Source organism: Sminthopsis crassicaudata, chromosome 2, assembly GCF_048593235.1.
Source record: "Sminthopsis crassicaudata isolate SCR6 chromosome 2, ASM4859323v1, whole genome shotgun sequence".
In the NCBI taxonomy this organism is placed as follows: Eukaryota; Metazoa; Chordata; class Mammalia; order Dasyuromorphia; family Dasyuridae; genus Sminthopsis; species Sminthopsis crassicaudata.
The window spans coordinates 524,263,177-524,281,068 of record NC_133618.1 but is presented as its reverse complement, the minus strand read 5'-3'; the positions used below and the strand labels follow the sequence as shown (position 1 = coordinate 524,281,068).

The window sequence follows — 17,892 nt, the reverse complement described above, 5'->3', positions numbered from 1 at the left end:
TTTTCTAAAAGATATATTGATAGAAAACTTTTTTTTTTCACAACAGAAACACTAGATGAATATTTTGAATATGATGCAGAGGAATTCTTGGTCTCTCTGGCCTTGTTAATTACAGAAGGCCGAACACCTGAATGTTCTGTAAAAGGTCGAACTGAAAGCTTTCATTGCCCTCCAACTCAGTCAAGTTATCCAGTAGCAGCAAAACATGAATGCAACGATAAACTGGCCCAGGTAAGACTTATATTTATAATTATTTATTTAATTTTATATAATATTTATATATTATTATTATTATATTATATTACTATAATATATATTATTAATATATTATATATTATTATTATATATTATAATTATTTAATATTTATATAATATGTTATTACCTTGCTTTTAAGCTGGTAATCATTTTTCTTAGATCCTTTTAAAAATTTCTTATTACATTATTGTCTCTAATATTGTATCATGCTATGTATATTGACCTTTTGGTCATAGACTCATAAGCTCTTTCTGCTATAGTATTATTAAAGTATAATAAAGTGTTGTATAATTTATTACATAAAAGATGAGGATAGTATGTATGTTTAAAGTCCATTTTCCAGTGCTTAAATAGAATTGAGAACAACCTAATGAATTCCTCTACAAAGGAGGGCAGCACCTTTGTTATAGTAACAAGAGTTGGCCAGAGTAGCCATTAGGAATCAGAGGCAGGGCTTTGAACCTAAGACTTCCTGGTTCCAAGGTTAGATTTTTAGCCACTTAATCATATTGCTTTCCGTAGTATTTGGTTCATTTAAATGTAATCTTAAATATTCCGTCTTTGGGTGAGACATATGATACGTTAAATAGCATTTTCCATCTTTAATAATTATTTGAATAAGCTATTCTAGCCAGAATTCTCATTGAAGTACTATGAAGAAAACCTGTACTTTTTCTGTGAAAGGAAAGTAACATTCCCTTCCTAAAATTTTCACCTAATGGCTTAACATAATAGAAATTTACTTTGTTCTGTGGAAATAGTGCAATTGTAATTCCTGCTCCAGACTAATTGTTTTGGGGCAGTTGGGATCTAATTTCACTGTTACATCAGGAAATATAAATATTGTAGTTATCCAGTGTGGTGCAGTTTAATTATCTTTCACATATAACATCTTGTTTTTTAAAATATTTTGCTTATATTCATTTTATTTAATTGTGTCATTTAATTAAGTGTCGTCAAGCCAGACGAACCAGGTCTGAGGTTATGTTGCTTTGGAAAAACAATCTTCCAGTCATGGTAGAAGTGATGCTACTTCCAGACTGTTGCTATAGTGATGATGGACCTAACACAGAGGGAAATGATTTAAATGATCCTGCAATTAAACAAGATGCATTATTATTAGAAAGGTGGATATTGGAACCAGTTCCTCGACAGTAAGTTATTGAACTTTATTTTCTTTGTTTTCACTTCATTTATTTGTTTTTGGTTCAGAAATTTAAAAGTAAGATATATGTGTATAATATCTACACTTGTAATAAAGAATTTTGAGTCACAATTTCCAATTTTAATTATAATTTTATTTTACATTATAGTTGCAAAAACGTGCTGTCTGTGATTTTTAAATTCAAACTCATAAGACTAAGAAAAATCATTGAATTTTATTTCTAAAACTTTAGGCTTTTTTGAACTTAATATTATGTATATGTGTATAAAAATTACCATTATATTCCATATAAAACAATTATAGGGGTAGAATTTAAATTGCTTTTAAATCGAACTAAACTCTAAGTTTTCCATTAGTTTTTTTAGGTCTCATTGATAGTGTGTCATGTCTTTATATGTGTTTATAATTATGTAGCATCCTTTCCAGAAAGATTTTCAATATACTTATGTCATTTGATAATTTGCTGGTTGTCTCCCCACCTACACATTTAAAACTCTACAAACATTTTATAAAGTACCTGTTATGTGCAAGCCATTATACGATGTGTACGGTGCAAAGACAAACAAATTCAATAGCTCCCACTTTTAAGTAACTTCAAAATCTACAGGGGAGTGAGGGGAAAAGGAGGGAGAGGATACAGTATAGCTCAGGGAAATAGATGCAAAGTATCTGCAAAGTTCTATAATCTGAGAAATAGCATTTAACAAACCAGGGATCAGGAAAAACCTTTTGAAAGAAGAGGCATCTGGACTGTGCTTTTTTTTTTTTTTTTTTTTTTTAGGCTGGGGTTAAGTGACTTGCCCAGGGTCACACAGCTAGGAAGTGTTAAGTGTCTGAGACCAGATTTGAACTCGGGTCCTCCTTGAATTCAGGGCTGGTGCTCTATCCACTGCGCCACCTAGCTGCCCCTGGACTGTGCTTTGAAGGAGAATCTAGGAATCTGGGGGAGGGTATTCCATCCAGAGGGCTGCCCATATATTTAAAGACTTGGAACAAGAAGCAAAAGATTGTGTTAGCTCCCCACCAGCAGACTAGTTTGACTATAGTGGAGAATGCATGCTGGGTGTTGGCAGGTGATACGGAATAAGAACCATATTTTGGAAGTCTACATTCTAGACTGATATTTATATTTTATCCTAGAAGATGATAGAAACCTCTAGAGTAGAGATTAAGAGTATTAACACAATCAGTTCAATATTTAAGTAATATCAATTTGGTAGTTCTGTGGAGGATGGATAAAAGAGGAATGAGTGGTACAGATAATGAGGCTGTGGAAGAATTGATAGGATCTTAGTTAGGGTAGGAACTTTGAGGGGATGAATATGAGAGATATTATCAATATATTATCCATTGTTCTAACATAATTATTTGCAGAAATTTGATTCACTTGATAACCTACATTTCTGAAATTCAGCATTTTGCTGTGTGATGCTTTCCTAAGATTTGATTATTTTTTCTTTACTTAGAAATGGAGATCGATTTATTGAAGAAAAGACCCTTCTATTGGCTGTGCGTTCTTATGTCTTTTTTTCTCAGTTAAGTGCTTGGCTGAGTGTTTCCCATGGTGCTATTCCACGAAATATTCTTTACAGGTAAGTCAGAGGTAGAAATAGACAATATCTATTTAGTTCCATTGGTCTATTACTGAAAAACATGTTAAATTTTTATTTTTAAGTTTCCTTCTATTCTAAAGATTAGGAAATTTTACCTATTTATATGGTCTCTTTCCTTCAAAAGATGAGTTAGAAACAACAGAAGAGTTTCTAAATGCAAACTTAATTTATAAGCTGTTGAAGAAACATTTAATTTGACACTTTAGATATTAACTTGAAACTTTGAAAATTTTGGTCTTTGTAGATGAGTCCAAATATTGTTATTGTTGAGGCATTTCAGTTCTGTCTGACTCTTTGTGACCCAATATGGGATTTTCTTGGTTTGACATTTCCTTCTCAAGGTCATTTACAGATGAGGAAACTGAAGCAATTAAGATTAAGTGTTTTGTCCAGGGTCACACAGCTAAGATATGTTTGAGCCTAGATTTGAACTTAGGAAGTGGATTCTTTCTGATTTCAGGCCCAGCCCTATTGTGCCAACTAGCTGCCCCAAGTCCAGTTATACTTAGTAGTAAATAAAATATTTTTAATTGTTCTCATAAATCTTCCCCTATCCCTGATACTCACCTAGCTATCCTGTTTTTTATATTGTTTTCATCAGAACGACATGCTTTGCATCTCTAATATTAACAATAAATGTTTATTTACTAGCTACTTGACATTAGATATGTCAATTATTCATCCATATTTTTATCTTTAGTTTTCATTCTTGTGAAATGAGTGCAATTTAGTAATTTTCAATTTTCCTTCTTAATTCTAACAGTCTGTGAGTATGAATTAAACACTAGGTGAATAGTAAAGATTAGTTAAGAGACATTCATTCTCCTAATGAGGCTTACAGTCTTATAGGAACGTATAACATAATACTCAATTGACTGTAGTATATGCTAAGTTGATAAGCAGAGATATAAGCAATATTGTGTTATTTGGGCTAAGGTTTACCTTATTGAAATTGAAAGGTGGAAGTCGATCAAGAATTGGATTTGGAATATGAGGAAAGTAGTGTAAAGATAATACCAGGGTTTCGAACTTGGAAAACTTAAGGAAAAGTATTACTACTGAGAGAAATAATGAAAATTCAGGCTGGGTTGGAGCAAAAAAAAGTCACTTTTTAAAAAGTTATAATTGAAACTGTGGGAATGCATGAGGAATCCAAAAGAGAGTGAAGAGGGCTAAAAACACAGGTTGAGCAGTTCTTAATTTAGGGTCTGTACTTTATTTTACATTTTGGTAGCCATATTTCAGTAATTTGTTTTTCTTTGTAAAGTTACATATTTTATGAATTTAAAAACATGCATTCTGAGAAGAGGTTCATAGGCTTCACCGCCTTCCAAAGGGAGTCCATGACACCAAAAAGTTAAGAACCCCTGTCTAAACTGCATGCATACACACACACACACACACACACACACACACACACACACACACACACACACACATCTTAAATGGCTCAGAAAGTATGAGGCATTAATAATAAATACTTTGAATTTACACCAAGCTTTCACATTTGCAAAATGCTATACAAGTAGTATTTCGTTTGCAGTTCACAGTAACTGGGAGGTAGGTGCCTTATTATCTTTTTTTTACAGATGAGAAAATTGAGGCAAATAAAAAGTAAGTGATTTTGCCAGGGGCCACACAGCTAGGAAGTGTCTGAGGCAGTACCCGAATGCAAATCTTCCAAGGATGTCACGCTGCCTCCTGCAGCCAGGTGTTGAGCCGGCTGCATAGAAAGATTACTGGCTCTGGAGTGAGAAGGACATGTATTTAAATTCTGACTCTACCTCTTACTACCTGTGTGATTTTTACCTCTTTGTGTCTCAGTTTTCTTACTGGTAAAATTAAGGTATGATAATAAGCTGGAAAATCTCAGCAGCTCCTTCTAACTCCAAATTTGTGATTCTACAAGCCTGTGCAAGAGAAAGAGAAGACAGTGAAGACAGAGGAGCTCTAATAGAAGAATCCAGAAAAAAATATGATATCTAGGAATGCAGGGGAAGTGATACATATCCAGAAAGAGAATGTTTGGTTAAACATGTCAGATGTTGTAGGTAGGTCAAAGAAAATGAGAATGGAGAAAAGAGTATTGGATTTGACAATTTTGGCATTAGCTGTGATTTTGTGTGTGAGAAGTAAAAGGAGTAGAAATCATATTGCAGGATATTGAGACCAACAGGTTGTAAGGCAATATGCTTATGAGCTATAGATTTATGTTTTAAGTAATTTAGTGAGTCAAAAGAGGAGAAATAAGAAAGTTAGAAAAAATGAGAAGACTTTTGAAACATCTAAGCATGTTTATAATACAGCGGGAAAGAATAATGGAAAGAGGTAGATTGAAGACATGGGAATGAAAAAAAGCATTTTGTTAGCTAGAGGAAGGGCAGTAAAAAAAAAAAAGGAAGTGGGAATATTTTTAATTATTGAGGGACTTTGTTTTGGCAAAAAATAGAGACATTTCTTCCTTGAAAAACAGTGGACAAACAAGTGAGAACAGATGTTAAAACTAGGACGTTTTAAGGAGTAGAGGAGGAAAATTATGGGATATTTAAGTTGAATCTAGATTTCAATTGTAGACCAAAATGTTAGCAGTAGGGGGAAGGGTTTGCTCTGTAGACAGAAAATAGTCAAGGAAGTCATAGAATTAAGTGAATCCAAAGTATGTCTCTCTGATAATTGATAGTATATTGATATAAGATAAATAACTGGAAATATATAACTTTTATGGATATTAATTTTAACATTTATTATCTATCTTGTTTCAGAATCAGTGCTGCTGATGTTGACCTACAGTGGAATTTTTCCCAGACTCCCACTGAGCATGTATTTCCTGTTCCCAATGTTTCTCACAGTGTGGCCTTGAAAGTCAGTGTTCAGTCCTTGCCTAGACAATCTAGTTATCCAGTCTTGACCTGTAGTATTCACACTAACATTGACTTTTATGAAAAAAGAATTCAAGAACATGAACTGAAAACCCATCAACGTTACAATTCCAAGGAAGTAGAGCAGTGCAATATGCGCGGTTCACATCTGTGTAGCAAACAAACTTGGACATTAGTACCTGAAGGTTTGTTACGTGCAAAGAAATCCATAACTCCAGAATTTAATACAACTGTCAAAAATGTCAAACCTTGTCCTGCTGTTGTTCATGATTCTGACCGTGGGACATCTCAATCAAGTGTGCAGTGCTTTAATGCTACAGGAGATACAAAATCATTTGAAACATCAGTGAAAACTTTAAAATCTTTGTCCTTGGGTGATCCCAATGTTTCTAGTAGCCATAGTTCTTGGCAGCCTACAGGAGAAACCAATCCTTTAATAGGCTCTTTAATTCAGGATCGACAAGAAGTCATTGCGAGGATTGCTCAGCATTTGATTGATTGTGATCCAACTACTTCACGTGTTTCTGGGAGTCCATTCAACATGCAAGATTCCAGTTCACTTAACTCAAAAATTTTCCGGAATTCATATGAAAATGAAAATTTATTCAAGAAAAATAAGGAAAACAGCTCAGTTTCCTTTGTTAGCTCAGAATATACATCCTCAGAAAACAATGGTGAAGGAAAAATAAAGTTAAAACTAGAAAACTCTCACTGTGATTCTTATGTTTCCAGTAATATTTATTCTCGCCAATCTATTGGTGAGACTAATCCTTTGATAGGCTCTTTACTCCAAGAACGCCAAGAAATTATTGCAAGGATTGCCCAGCACTTGATTCATTGCGACCCTTCTGCATCACATATCCCCAGGCATTCATTCAACATGAATGACTCCAATTCTGTTCATTCAAAAATTTTTCGGAGTTCATATGAAGACAAAACTTTGTTAAAGAAAAGCAAGGAAAACTCTATTTCCTTTTCTAATAAAGATTTGTCCTTATCTGGAGACAATAATGAAGGCAAAAATATAATAATTTCTGATAAATCTTTTAGTTCTTTTAAATGTAATGAATTAAAGACACCTTTAAAAACTCAAACCAGAAGAAATGCACATCAGGAAAATCCTAGTGAAACTGTCCAAAGTACATTTCAACAAACACAAAATATACCTGTAAATTTGTTGTCTTGTTTAAATAAGTCATATAGCAAAGAAATTAAATTAGAATCACCAAGCCAATCAGAAAACACAGTTTCCAGATGTCAGTTTAAAGATCAAGAAATAAGTAGTGGAGTTGATAAACAATATTTAAATTCTAGCAATTTTGGTGAACAGATATGCAAAAATAAACATAAGGAAAGAACAATAAAAAATGAGACTAGCAATACAGATTTTTTTCACAACCACCAATTAGATGATTCAAAGACACTTGACAGTTCAGTGAAATCTCTTGTATTGCCAGCAGCTGATCATCTGCATAAACATGAGCTCAGGTGCCCAAACAAAGACCCCAAAACATCTAAGGCTTGTGAGCAAAATACTCAACTTGTTAGCATAGAAAACTGTCAGAAAAAGGACACTGAGATGTTCAAATATTGTAAAAGTAAGTCAGATCAATTCAAAGCGGAACAGGATGAGAATGAGGACCCAGCAGATGAAGAATCTCAAAAATGTTCTCAGAGAAAAATTAGAGAAGACTGTTCCTCTAGGTGTGAACGACTGAAAAATACAGAGGTGCTGGTAGGTAATATTTTGAATTTCAAAATCTTATTCTTAAACTTCACTGATTTTTGTTTGAAGTATTGCACCATGGCATATAGTGATCCTCAGGAAAATCTAGCTTCAAATACTACCTCTGACAAGAGCCCTGGGATTTGGCATTGATCAAGTCCATTAGTCTCCCACTCCTGAACCACCAGAACAAGTGTTTCATTGTGTTGAAACGCTAAGAGATTCCTATTGTGATGAAATCTCGTCCTATAAAAAAATCCAAAACAAATATAAAAAGTGTGTTTTTAAATTTTCTTTCTACCCTATATGTAGAATTTAAGAATAGTCATTAATAATAGTTTCATAAGTAAACTTTTTCCCTGGGACAAATAACTTATTTTGGATGAACAGTAGAGATCAGGTCAGGGAGTAAAGTTATGATTTAAATAAAAAAAATTCAATATGAGCTTTAAAAAAATTTTTTTGAAAGATAAGTCATCTCTCAAAAGATAAAATATGTAGTTCCTTTCTGATCAGAATCTCAAAATGGTTTTATGGGAGGTCTGCAAGTTTAAAATGACATAAAATAGATTTAACTTGCAAAATTATCAGGTGCTTTGTTTCACATAGCTCTATGTTGACTTGTTGCTGCTGCTTATTTTACTATTCATTAGGGCCCATTACCATTTAATAAGGTTAGCACTCAGAAAAGATACTCAAATTAATAGACTAAGCAGTTCTACTACAGAGCTTCTTAAACTTTTTCTACTTGTGAGCTCTTTTTGTGACAAATTTTTACATGACTGAGTATATAGGTGCATAAAATAGGTATGCAAATCATATTTACTGTTAATAAACCATACTTTAGTGATATCCATATTCAGTTATGAAACTCCGAATGGAATTGTAAACCACAATTTATAAGGAGCTGAGTTCTAGTAGAATTTTGCATGTTCATTTAGATGGGAGAGGCAGACAAAACTATTGATTTAAAATTTAGTTTTCACAGTTATTTGTGTTTCAGTTTTATATTCTTTTCTTCTTGATCTAGCATCATATATGTGTCAGAATTGATCTGTATTTAAAAGCCACATCCAACTCAAATTTCCTTTCTTTCAGAAGTATTTACAGATCAAATCTTCATCTCCAAAAAAATAAATAAATAAACAGCAGCAACAACAGAAAAACCCAACTACTTAACTGTTTCTGTACTGTTCTGAACTTAAACTGGATAATGTTTAATTTTTTTTTTAAAGAGGACTCTTGTCCTTTTTTGTGATGTCTTCTACATATCCCCACCAAAAATACTTTTTTTTTTTGTCATTTTGGGAAAAGAACCTGAACCTCTAAAATTTGTCTTTTTCAATATTTCCTTTTTGTAAAACTATTAATTGTCACATCCCATCTTGGCCTCAAATTTGCTATTTTTTAAATATTTTTATCCATAAAGAACATTCTTTGTACCTGCTAGTGTTTCCATTGTGATTAGGTAGATTGCCGTTTCCAAGAATCAAGATTATCTGTATTAAGTATACTAATAAAAGAACTTTCTGGTTCCCCAATAAACAGCTCCATCATGAGTGAATGAATGAACATTTTGCAAACCATAAAATGTTATGTAAATGTCTAGTGGTAATAGTAAAAGAAGAAAATAGTTATAGTTGTATACTTTGGTGGTGGCTCTTTTATATTTATGAAAATCTGTCTTTTTAAAGTCAAAATACCAGACCTCACCACAACTAAACTGAGTCTTAAAACTAAAGATTTTTGACAGTTGTTGAGCTTGAATTAAAGCATTATTTTTCCTTAACAGAGAACTATATCAGTGAAGCATTCAAGTATTTGGCAGAAACATAATTTTCATTCATTAGATGGAACCTCAACTAAAGCCTTTCATCCTCAAACTGGATTGCCTCTTCTTTCAAGTCCTGTAAGTTCTCTAGTTTGTTATTCAGCATATAGACCAAATAACTTTAAATTTATTCCTAGAAAATGAAAATATGCAAAGATAGTTTTCAACATTCATCATTGCCAAACCTTGTATCCCAAATTTTTCTCCCTTCTTTCCATATCTTCTCACAGACTAGAAGCAATCCAATATAGATTAAACATGTGCAATTCTTCTAAACATATTTCCATATTTATCATGCTACACACGAAAAACAGAACAAAAGGGAGGGGAAAAATGAGAAAAAGGGAAAAAAAACCAAGCAAACTAAACAATCACCAAAAAAAAAAAAAAAAAAAAAGGTGAAAATACTATACTTTGATCCATATTAAGTCTCCATAGTTCTCTCTCTGCATGTAGGCTTTTTCCATCAAAAGTCTCTTAGAATTGTGATGAATGACCTCATTGTTGAAAAGAAACTTAAGTCTTAGTACACACATGCATACTCATATTTATATGCTAAGTCCTACACCATGGTCTTTTTGTAGAGGAGATAAAGATTAGTATTGTGTATTATAGCAGGGTCATCGTGGTTTGTTTTTTATTTTGCTTGAGTTCCTGCTAGTATTTTATTCTTTTGAGTTTCAATATAGTTGTATACTTTAATAATTTCTGGGATGAAGTTTTTGCATAGAGTAGTTTCTACAGCAATAAAGCTTACATACAAATCGATTCATCCTTTGCATGTTTTTTACTTATATTAAACCTTACCTGGCAGTACAAATGGGCTACTGTTAAAATTGGGTAGCCATAGACAGTGTCATTCCACTCTCAGATATTGCACCCAACCATCATGGGATTTTCCTCTACTATCACCCATCACTTTCCCAAACTTGTTGATTAAAGGAAGAATGACAAATACTCCTTTTTCTAATTCCCTGCCTGTATTTTGCTGGAGGCCTACAAAAGGACTGTGATTTCTCAGTGATGAGCTCTCTAACTAGTTTTCTTCCAAGGTGGAGAGAAGGTAGTAGCTATCCCAGGAATTATTAATAAATTTTTATTACTGGGGTTGAGGAGGGGGAGTGGCACTAACTCCATACAGGTTTTTCCTATAACCTGCCAGGTCCTGTGCTTACAGAAATTAATTATATGGTGACAACATCGAATGCCAATCAGTATTCTGAGATCCTTATATACAGAGGTTGTTTACTCTTATTATAAACAAATAAGTAATTTCTTAGAATATGTATGGCAGAATCATCACTTTATATGAGAAAGTCTTACATAGTGAACAAAGTACAGGAGATAATGACCAGGTCTTCTGACCAGGTGTTCACTAGGGAACCAACAAGTCAGGGCATTATGTGAGTAGGTATAATAAAGGCTTTTAAAATTACACGTGGCTGTTCTTGATCGTGCTACTGATTATTAAACTGTAGATTCAAGAGATCGTGGCCAGAGACCTTTGAAGGCCTCAGAGGAGGCAAGCTGGGTAGAGTTGACAGTGGTCAAAGGTACTCTGTTGGGCCTAGGGCAGACTAGTAATTGTAACTGCCAGGAGGGCATGTTACAAATGGCTTTAAGAGATTTATTCAGCTCCCATTTTCCATACCTAAGTGGCTATTTTAACCATTTAATCATGGGCAACATAACTTCTCTGAGCTTCAGTCTTCATCTGTAAAATGGAGAAGATAATAAATTTGTACACTTATTTAACAGTAAATGAGAAAGCACTTACTCCTTAAAGTGAGTTATTTCTCAATGTGAGCTATTTAATTTTTTAACTTTGTGTAGTATAAAAGCACAGAAATAGAAGTTTTGAGGACCTATGTTTATGTCTTGGCTCTGCTTTTTATCACCTATGTGATCTTGGATGAGTCACTTAAACAGTTCTCATTTTCCGTTTCTTCCTCTGTAAAATGAAAACTTTTACTAGATCTCTGATACCCTTTATGACTTCAAGTTTTTGATTTTGTAACTTTTAATAGCAGTACTGTTCAGCTTTCAAAACAGATGCCAGTCAGTCAAGGTATTGATTAAATGCTCTGCTATGTGCCACTCATTGTTCTAATCACTCCAATAAGCAAAGTAAGGCAGTATAAATGGAAAATAACCTCAGAGGAAATATGAACCCAATATGTTTGGGTAGAAAGGGCAACAACTGAGAAAGACCTCTTACAAAAGATGAGATTTGGAGCTCAGAATTGGAGAAAACTAGGAAAGCTAACAACTATTAATTGTTTATTACGAATTATTCTAAAAGAAAAATCAGCACATTATTTTGACCAAATTATATGCAGTTCATCTGGGAACTATTTATATGAACTATAACAAGATAACTAGAAATTTTGTGTCATGACTTGTAATTTCCCTTCATACTTGCTCTATAAATAATTATATTACTCCACATCAGTTCATTTAAACATATAAGTTTATTAACATTTTTCATCTCTGACAATGGCACCATTTATCTCTGTACTTAGTATCTATGAGGTAATATTGAGCAAATTAATCTCTCTGGCCTGATTTTCCTCATGTATAAAAAGAAGTTTAGGAGCAGCTAGGTGGTGCAGTGGATAGAGCACTAGCCCTGAAGTCAGGATGACCTGAGTTCAAATATGGCCTCAGGCAATACTTCTTAACTTCATGGCCCTGGGCAAATCACTTAACCCCACTTGCCTCAGGGGGAAAAAAGTTTAGCTTAAATGATCTCTTGGGTTCCTTTGATTCCTAAATTCTATGAAAACGTTATTTTATATTCATAGACCAGAAAATTCAATCCCACTGAATTTTGGGGGGCATTATATTTTAGGATTACCCTAACTGACTCTACTTAGATTAAGTATTAATTTATAAGACAAACAATCTATTCTAGATACTTTTTTGATATTGCTTATTTCTAACCTCCAGACATCTGCTTTTTTGTTAATTTTTTTCTTTAGTCTTTGCTATTGTTATACATCTTAACACTTCATTTTTTAAAAATAAGATAAAGTGGTCCTTTTTGAAACTTGTATTTAAAGAACCAGAATTGAATATCAGGGCATAGAGTGTTTGATAAGGGGATATATAAAGGTGTAAATACTCGTGTTACACAGACACATCTCAAAATACTAGAGTTATAGAGAAAAATCATTAAGTATGATGATATAAATGATACTGTAGTCTTTTTCAGTTCTTATATTAAAATCCTTAAATAGGTTAGAGTCATGTAATTTTAGCTCCCTTGTTATAATTTTTTCCTAGTTCAATGAGAAACTTTACACATTTGTTTTATCATAATGTTTCAAATTGATTATAACTTTCCTAAGTTATTGTCAAGCTAGGCTTAAGTTTGTAGTTAAACAGCTTAAATATTTTAAAATTAGCTTTATTTTCAATAGTAGCAAAATTGGAATTTTACTTCAGGAATAATTTATTGACTATCAATAGCCTCTAATTTTTAGTTTTACGGGGGAGATACTTCAAAAAAAAATCTTACCTCTTTTTCTCTAAAAGTCTCTCTACTTTTCTAAATGAAGATTTGTGTGGTTTTTTTGAGGGAATGGTAGAGTGGCGGTAATGTTTTGTTTCTTGTTAATGAGTATTAGAAATTGTTATTTTTATTTTAGGTTCCACAAAGGAAAACACAATCAGGCTGCTTTGATCTGGATACTTCCTTACTGCATTTGAAAAATTTATCATCCAGAAGGTATTTACTCTGAAGTTCATTTAATTACATGTATATAATTCAGATTATTTTGCAGACAACTTCATAGTGAGGAATACTTATAACTTCTGGAAAAGTAAATTTTCAATATAAATCTTATTTTTACAGAATTGTGTGCAAGAAGTAAATAAAGATGACTGCTAACCCCAACATACATTGATCATGATAGGATTTTTTTCCCCTCTACATTTGGATGTCCTGACTCTCTCTTCATCATTCCCATAATTTTGTTCTCTCTCTCCTAACTAGGTTATACATGATGTAAGAAGGCTTCAGTTATGTACTTTTTCATTAGATACTGATACGTTGCATCTTAAAAATTTCTTAGTTTGAAATCTTCAGTTTGTGTATGTATTAGGTTTGTTGGAATAAAAAACATCTTTGTACAAATAGATGTAATCTGTAACTACATTTGTTAAATTTTCATTTGGAGGATTGAAAAAAGCAGTTGTTTGAAGTGTAGAACATTAATATTAGATTAAGCATTTCAATGATTCCTATATAATTAGCAGGAAGTCATTAAAAAATTCTCTTCTTTTTCATGGTTAAGCATGTGTCTGTGCATTTAATTTCTGAACTCTTCATGGTTTTTATGCATTCTGAAGAACCATTTTTTAAATGGACCATTACAGATTTATTCATGATCATTGCATGGTATTAAGAGTCCAGAGTTGCTAAATTAAATGTTAGTTTATATAACATCTAAATCAGCAATTCTTAGATTGAATAGTGTGAACTTCATTTTTATTCTTTAATATTTTGTAACTATTTGATTATAATTGGTTTCCTTTGTCATCCTATGTATTATTATTAAAAAAAAACCAAAACTTTATTCTGAGTAGGGATCCATAGGCTTCACTTGATTGCCAAAAGTATCCATGACACAAAAATTGGTTAAGAAACTTTGATCTTATTTCTTTACAAAATTGGAAATCCTCCCAAATCTACTTTATGAGCAAATCATGAAGAACATAGTTCACAAAAAAGTCCTCACTTCTTTTGAATTTATAGTTTTCAGCTCTTAGGTTTTTGAGGAACTATTAATCTTACTCTTATCATCTTGTCTTTGGGAAAATGATGTTTTAATTTATGTGTATGTATGTGTGTATATACACACCTATTTACACAACACAGATTACGTATGTTAATGGTTTTTTTGATATTTAATTTAGAATTGTGAATTAATAACTTGAAAAGAAAAGTATTCTCACCAATAACTATAAATAGAAATTTAAAAAGGAATAGCTAGCTATACAGTAACATATGTCAATAATTTTTAAATATTATTGATAGTGGATTTATTATTATAATATTTGTTACTGAATGTAGATTTATAAAAATGTAAGACTAGCCATTTTAAACCTGAAATTTGGAAGTAACTTGTAATTGCTTGTAACATATAGATAAAAAGTAAAATTTCTACTTAAAAAAAAATTCTACTTTAAATTTTAGTATCTGAAGTTGTTTTATCAGATAATAGTTCATGTACAACAAGCTTATTCTCCATATAACAAATTCCATAATTAAACAAAAGTAATGAAAATTATATAACTAAATTATTTGGAACAATATGACTTTTTGATGATTTTTGTATCTTCTTTTATAGTCCACAACAGTGTTTAAAAAATATTGAAGATGATTCAGATATCCATGGAAAACCATTTTTGAGTTCTAGTGCTCCACCCATAACCAGTCTCAGTCTTCTCGGAAATTTTGAGGTACTGTGCAATCTGACTAATTTTTTAAGAACTGAAGTTTCTTCTGTTATTTGAATCAAATGTTCTGTAGGAAAGAGTTACTTTATGTTTTCTCAAGTCTCTCTTCTCACTCTGGGGATAGAAGGCATTACTAGCCATGAATTCTTGAACTGGGGGAACTAGGCAAGTGAGGAAATCTTTACCCATCAGTGTTGGTCTTTTCTTTATACTAGAAATTCCCTTAAAATTTAGGAAGAGAATCTCTTAACTGAGCTTTGAAATTGACTAGTTGGGGACCTTTAACTTAGATCTTCCCTTTTTAATTATTTCCACTCCATGTAATATAATATAATAGGCAGCCCCAAAAAAGCTAATTCTTGATAAACTGATAGAGTAACTGGCCAAAAAAGCTAATTTCTGACTTCCATTGAGTGTACCATTCCAAATATAAAGTGATATAGTCTTTCTGTATTCTCCCTTTGTCACATCATGTCTGGGTTATTGTGTTCAGTTCTAGGTTTCCATAGTTTATTTAAGATGGACATTTGATAAATTAAAGAAGATCCAGAAAAAGTCAGACAGAATGGTAAAGCCCCTTTGTGTCCAAGTCATATGAGAAACTGGGAATGTATAGCCTGAAAAAAGAAGTGGGTTTTTTTTGTGTGTGTTTGTTTTTTGTTTTTTTAAGAAAAGAAGTCTTAAGAGAGATGTGTGGTCCTCAGGCACTACCATTTTGAAGACCTACTAGACTTGTTCTCTTTAGCCCCAGAGTGTAAAACTGGGGAAAATGGTACAGGTTTCAGAATGGCAGATTTAGACTTGATGTCTGAAAAACTTCATAACAATATAAATTATTCATAAGTGAAATGTAAAGTGAAATTAACTTTTCATTTGAACAACTTAATAAGTTTTTGTTAAAATTCAATAACTTCAGTTTTAAAGTTTAGCCATATCTTGAATTTATAGCAATATTTTCTAAAAAGAATTGTTTATTTTTAAATTTAAAGTTATCTATAAATAGAACTTCAAATGAACCTATTCTTTGCACTTTGTTTCTACTTTTTGTTATAGTTATTGACTATATGCTATCTTTCTAATTCATAGCAGCGCCTTTGATATCCCTGAGGATACAAAGACAAAAACAAAGTATTCCTTGTCTACAAGGATCTTTATATTCTACCTAAGGAGATGTCATATGTCTACCCAGAAGTAAATTGAAGATAATTTAAAGAATGAGAAAGTTCTAATAACTTGGTAGGATTATGGTAGGAGAGAGGGAGAAGAATTAGACAATGAATCTGGAAGAGCTTCTTATAGGAGGGTGGTACCTAATCTCATACCTTATAGGAGGTGGTACCTAATTTTATACGGAAAGTTGTGGAGGTTAGGAGGAAATGCATTCCAGACATGGGGGATAACTTATGAAAGAGTGTGTGTGTGTGTGTGTGTGTGTGTATTGTGTGTGTCCATCTGAACATATAGGGTGATATCATAAGCACTATATCTGACCACTAGACCCAAATGGTTCTGATAGATGACCTTGCACAGTCTCCTTCACTTAAATCCAATTCACTTACATGTCATAGTCCTCTTTGAGAACAAAGAAAAAACAACAACATTATTCATAATAATTCATGAACCACAAACATAAAAACTTACTTCCAATCCTGTGTTTCCCCTCTTCTATTTCTGCATTGTCAGTGAACAGGTAGCAGAAAAGGGAACAGAAAGTGCTAACAAATCACATAGGCACTGAAGATAAGAATGTATAACAAAACAAACTCCTTAAGATTTTTACATCCTACTGGGGGAAACAATATGTACACAGATAAGTAATTATAAGGTAATTTGAGGGAAAACAAATTACTAACCACTGGGAGGATTAGAAATGACTACATAGGTTAGGAGATAATACCTAAAGCTTTAAAGGAAATTGTTCAGTTGTGTCCAACTCTTCATGATCCCATCAGAGTTTTCTTAGAAAAGAGACTGAAGTAGTTTGCTATTTACTTTTCCAACTCATTTTACTGATGAAGTAACTAAGGTAAATAGGGTTAAGTAACTAGCCCAGGGTCACAAAGCTTAGAAGTTCTTGAAGCCAAATTTGAATTCAGGAAGATGAGTCTTCCTGACTCCAGGCCTGGCATTCTATATCCACTGTGCCATTAAGCTGCTCCTTGAAGGAAGAAAAACATTCATTCAAAGAGGGGAGGAAGGAACGCATTCCTATTGTGGGGAAATTGAGGCAAAGGCTGGAGAGGACATGCCACATTAAAGAAACAGCTAGTGAGACAATTTGGCAGAGATTTGGGAAGTACAAAAGGAAGGAATGTGAAATAACTCCAAAAAGTTAGAAAAAGAAAATGAAGTAAATATTTAAATTGTGCTTAATGTATATCATTTTTGTTTTACAGGAATCTGTCTTGAACTATCGCTTAGATCCTCTAGGCATTGTTGATGGTTTTACAGCTGAAGTGGGGGCAAGTGGAATTTTCTGCCCTACTCATATGACCCTTCCTGTTGAAGTGTCATTCTACAGTGTTTCAGATGATAATGCCCCTTCTCCTTATATGGCAAGTAGACAATTTTTGTTGCTTTTTCTTCTTGAACTTAACATACTCATAAAAATACTTATAAAAGTAGCTTTACTGGGGTTTTTTTGTTTGTTTTTGTTGTTGTTGTTGTTGTTTTGTTTGTTTGTTTGTTTTTGATGCACTGTTACCTCATTTCCTAACAGAAAACTGAAGTTTTTGCTAGAGCATGTTGTTAGTGTAGCATATATCTGTACTTTTTCAGTAAGCTCATTCTGGCAATATATATCTTCCTTTGGATTTGAGTATGATCCTGAAAATGTGTTTTCATGCACACGCACACATGTTTGTGTAATTATTTTATAAATGCCTCAACTGAAACTGCTTATAACTTTAGGCTAGTTAGACTGACCAGCTTGCATTCCAACAAAATTTCCAATTTCCAT

The 17,892-nt window shown here is 32.7% G+C and overlaps 1 protein-coding gene across 10 annotated transcripts in view; it reads left to right on the top strand.

Annotated features, from left to right (window-relative positions):
* ATOSA (atos homolog A) overlaps positions 1-17,892 on the top strand; it is a 113,865-nt gene that overhangs the window by 82,455 nt on the left and 13,518 nt on the right. For all 10 annotated transcript variants that reach the window (XR_012486933.1, XM_074294538.1, XM_074294537.1 and 7 more), the window contains 8 exons: positions 47-231; positions 1,208-1,410; positions 2,888-3,013; positions 5,797-7,648; positions 9,432-9,548; positions 13,121-13,200; positions 14,825-14,936; positions 17,330-17,488. Coding sequence is in view for 9 of the 10 variants with exons in the window: in XM_074294538.1 (XP_074150639.1) it covers positions 47-231; positions 1,208-1,410; positions 2,888-3,013; positions 5,797-7,648; positions 9,432-9,548; positions 13,121-13,200; positions 14,825-14,936; positions 17,330-17,488 (2,834 nt within the window). In the remaining variant the exon portion in view is untranslated. The remainder of the gene's footprint in view (positions 1-46; positions 232-1,207; positions 1,411-2,887; positions 3,014-5,796; positions 7,649-9,431; positions 9,549-13,120; positions 13,201-14,824; positions 14,937-17,329; positions 17,489-17,892) is intronic.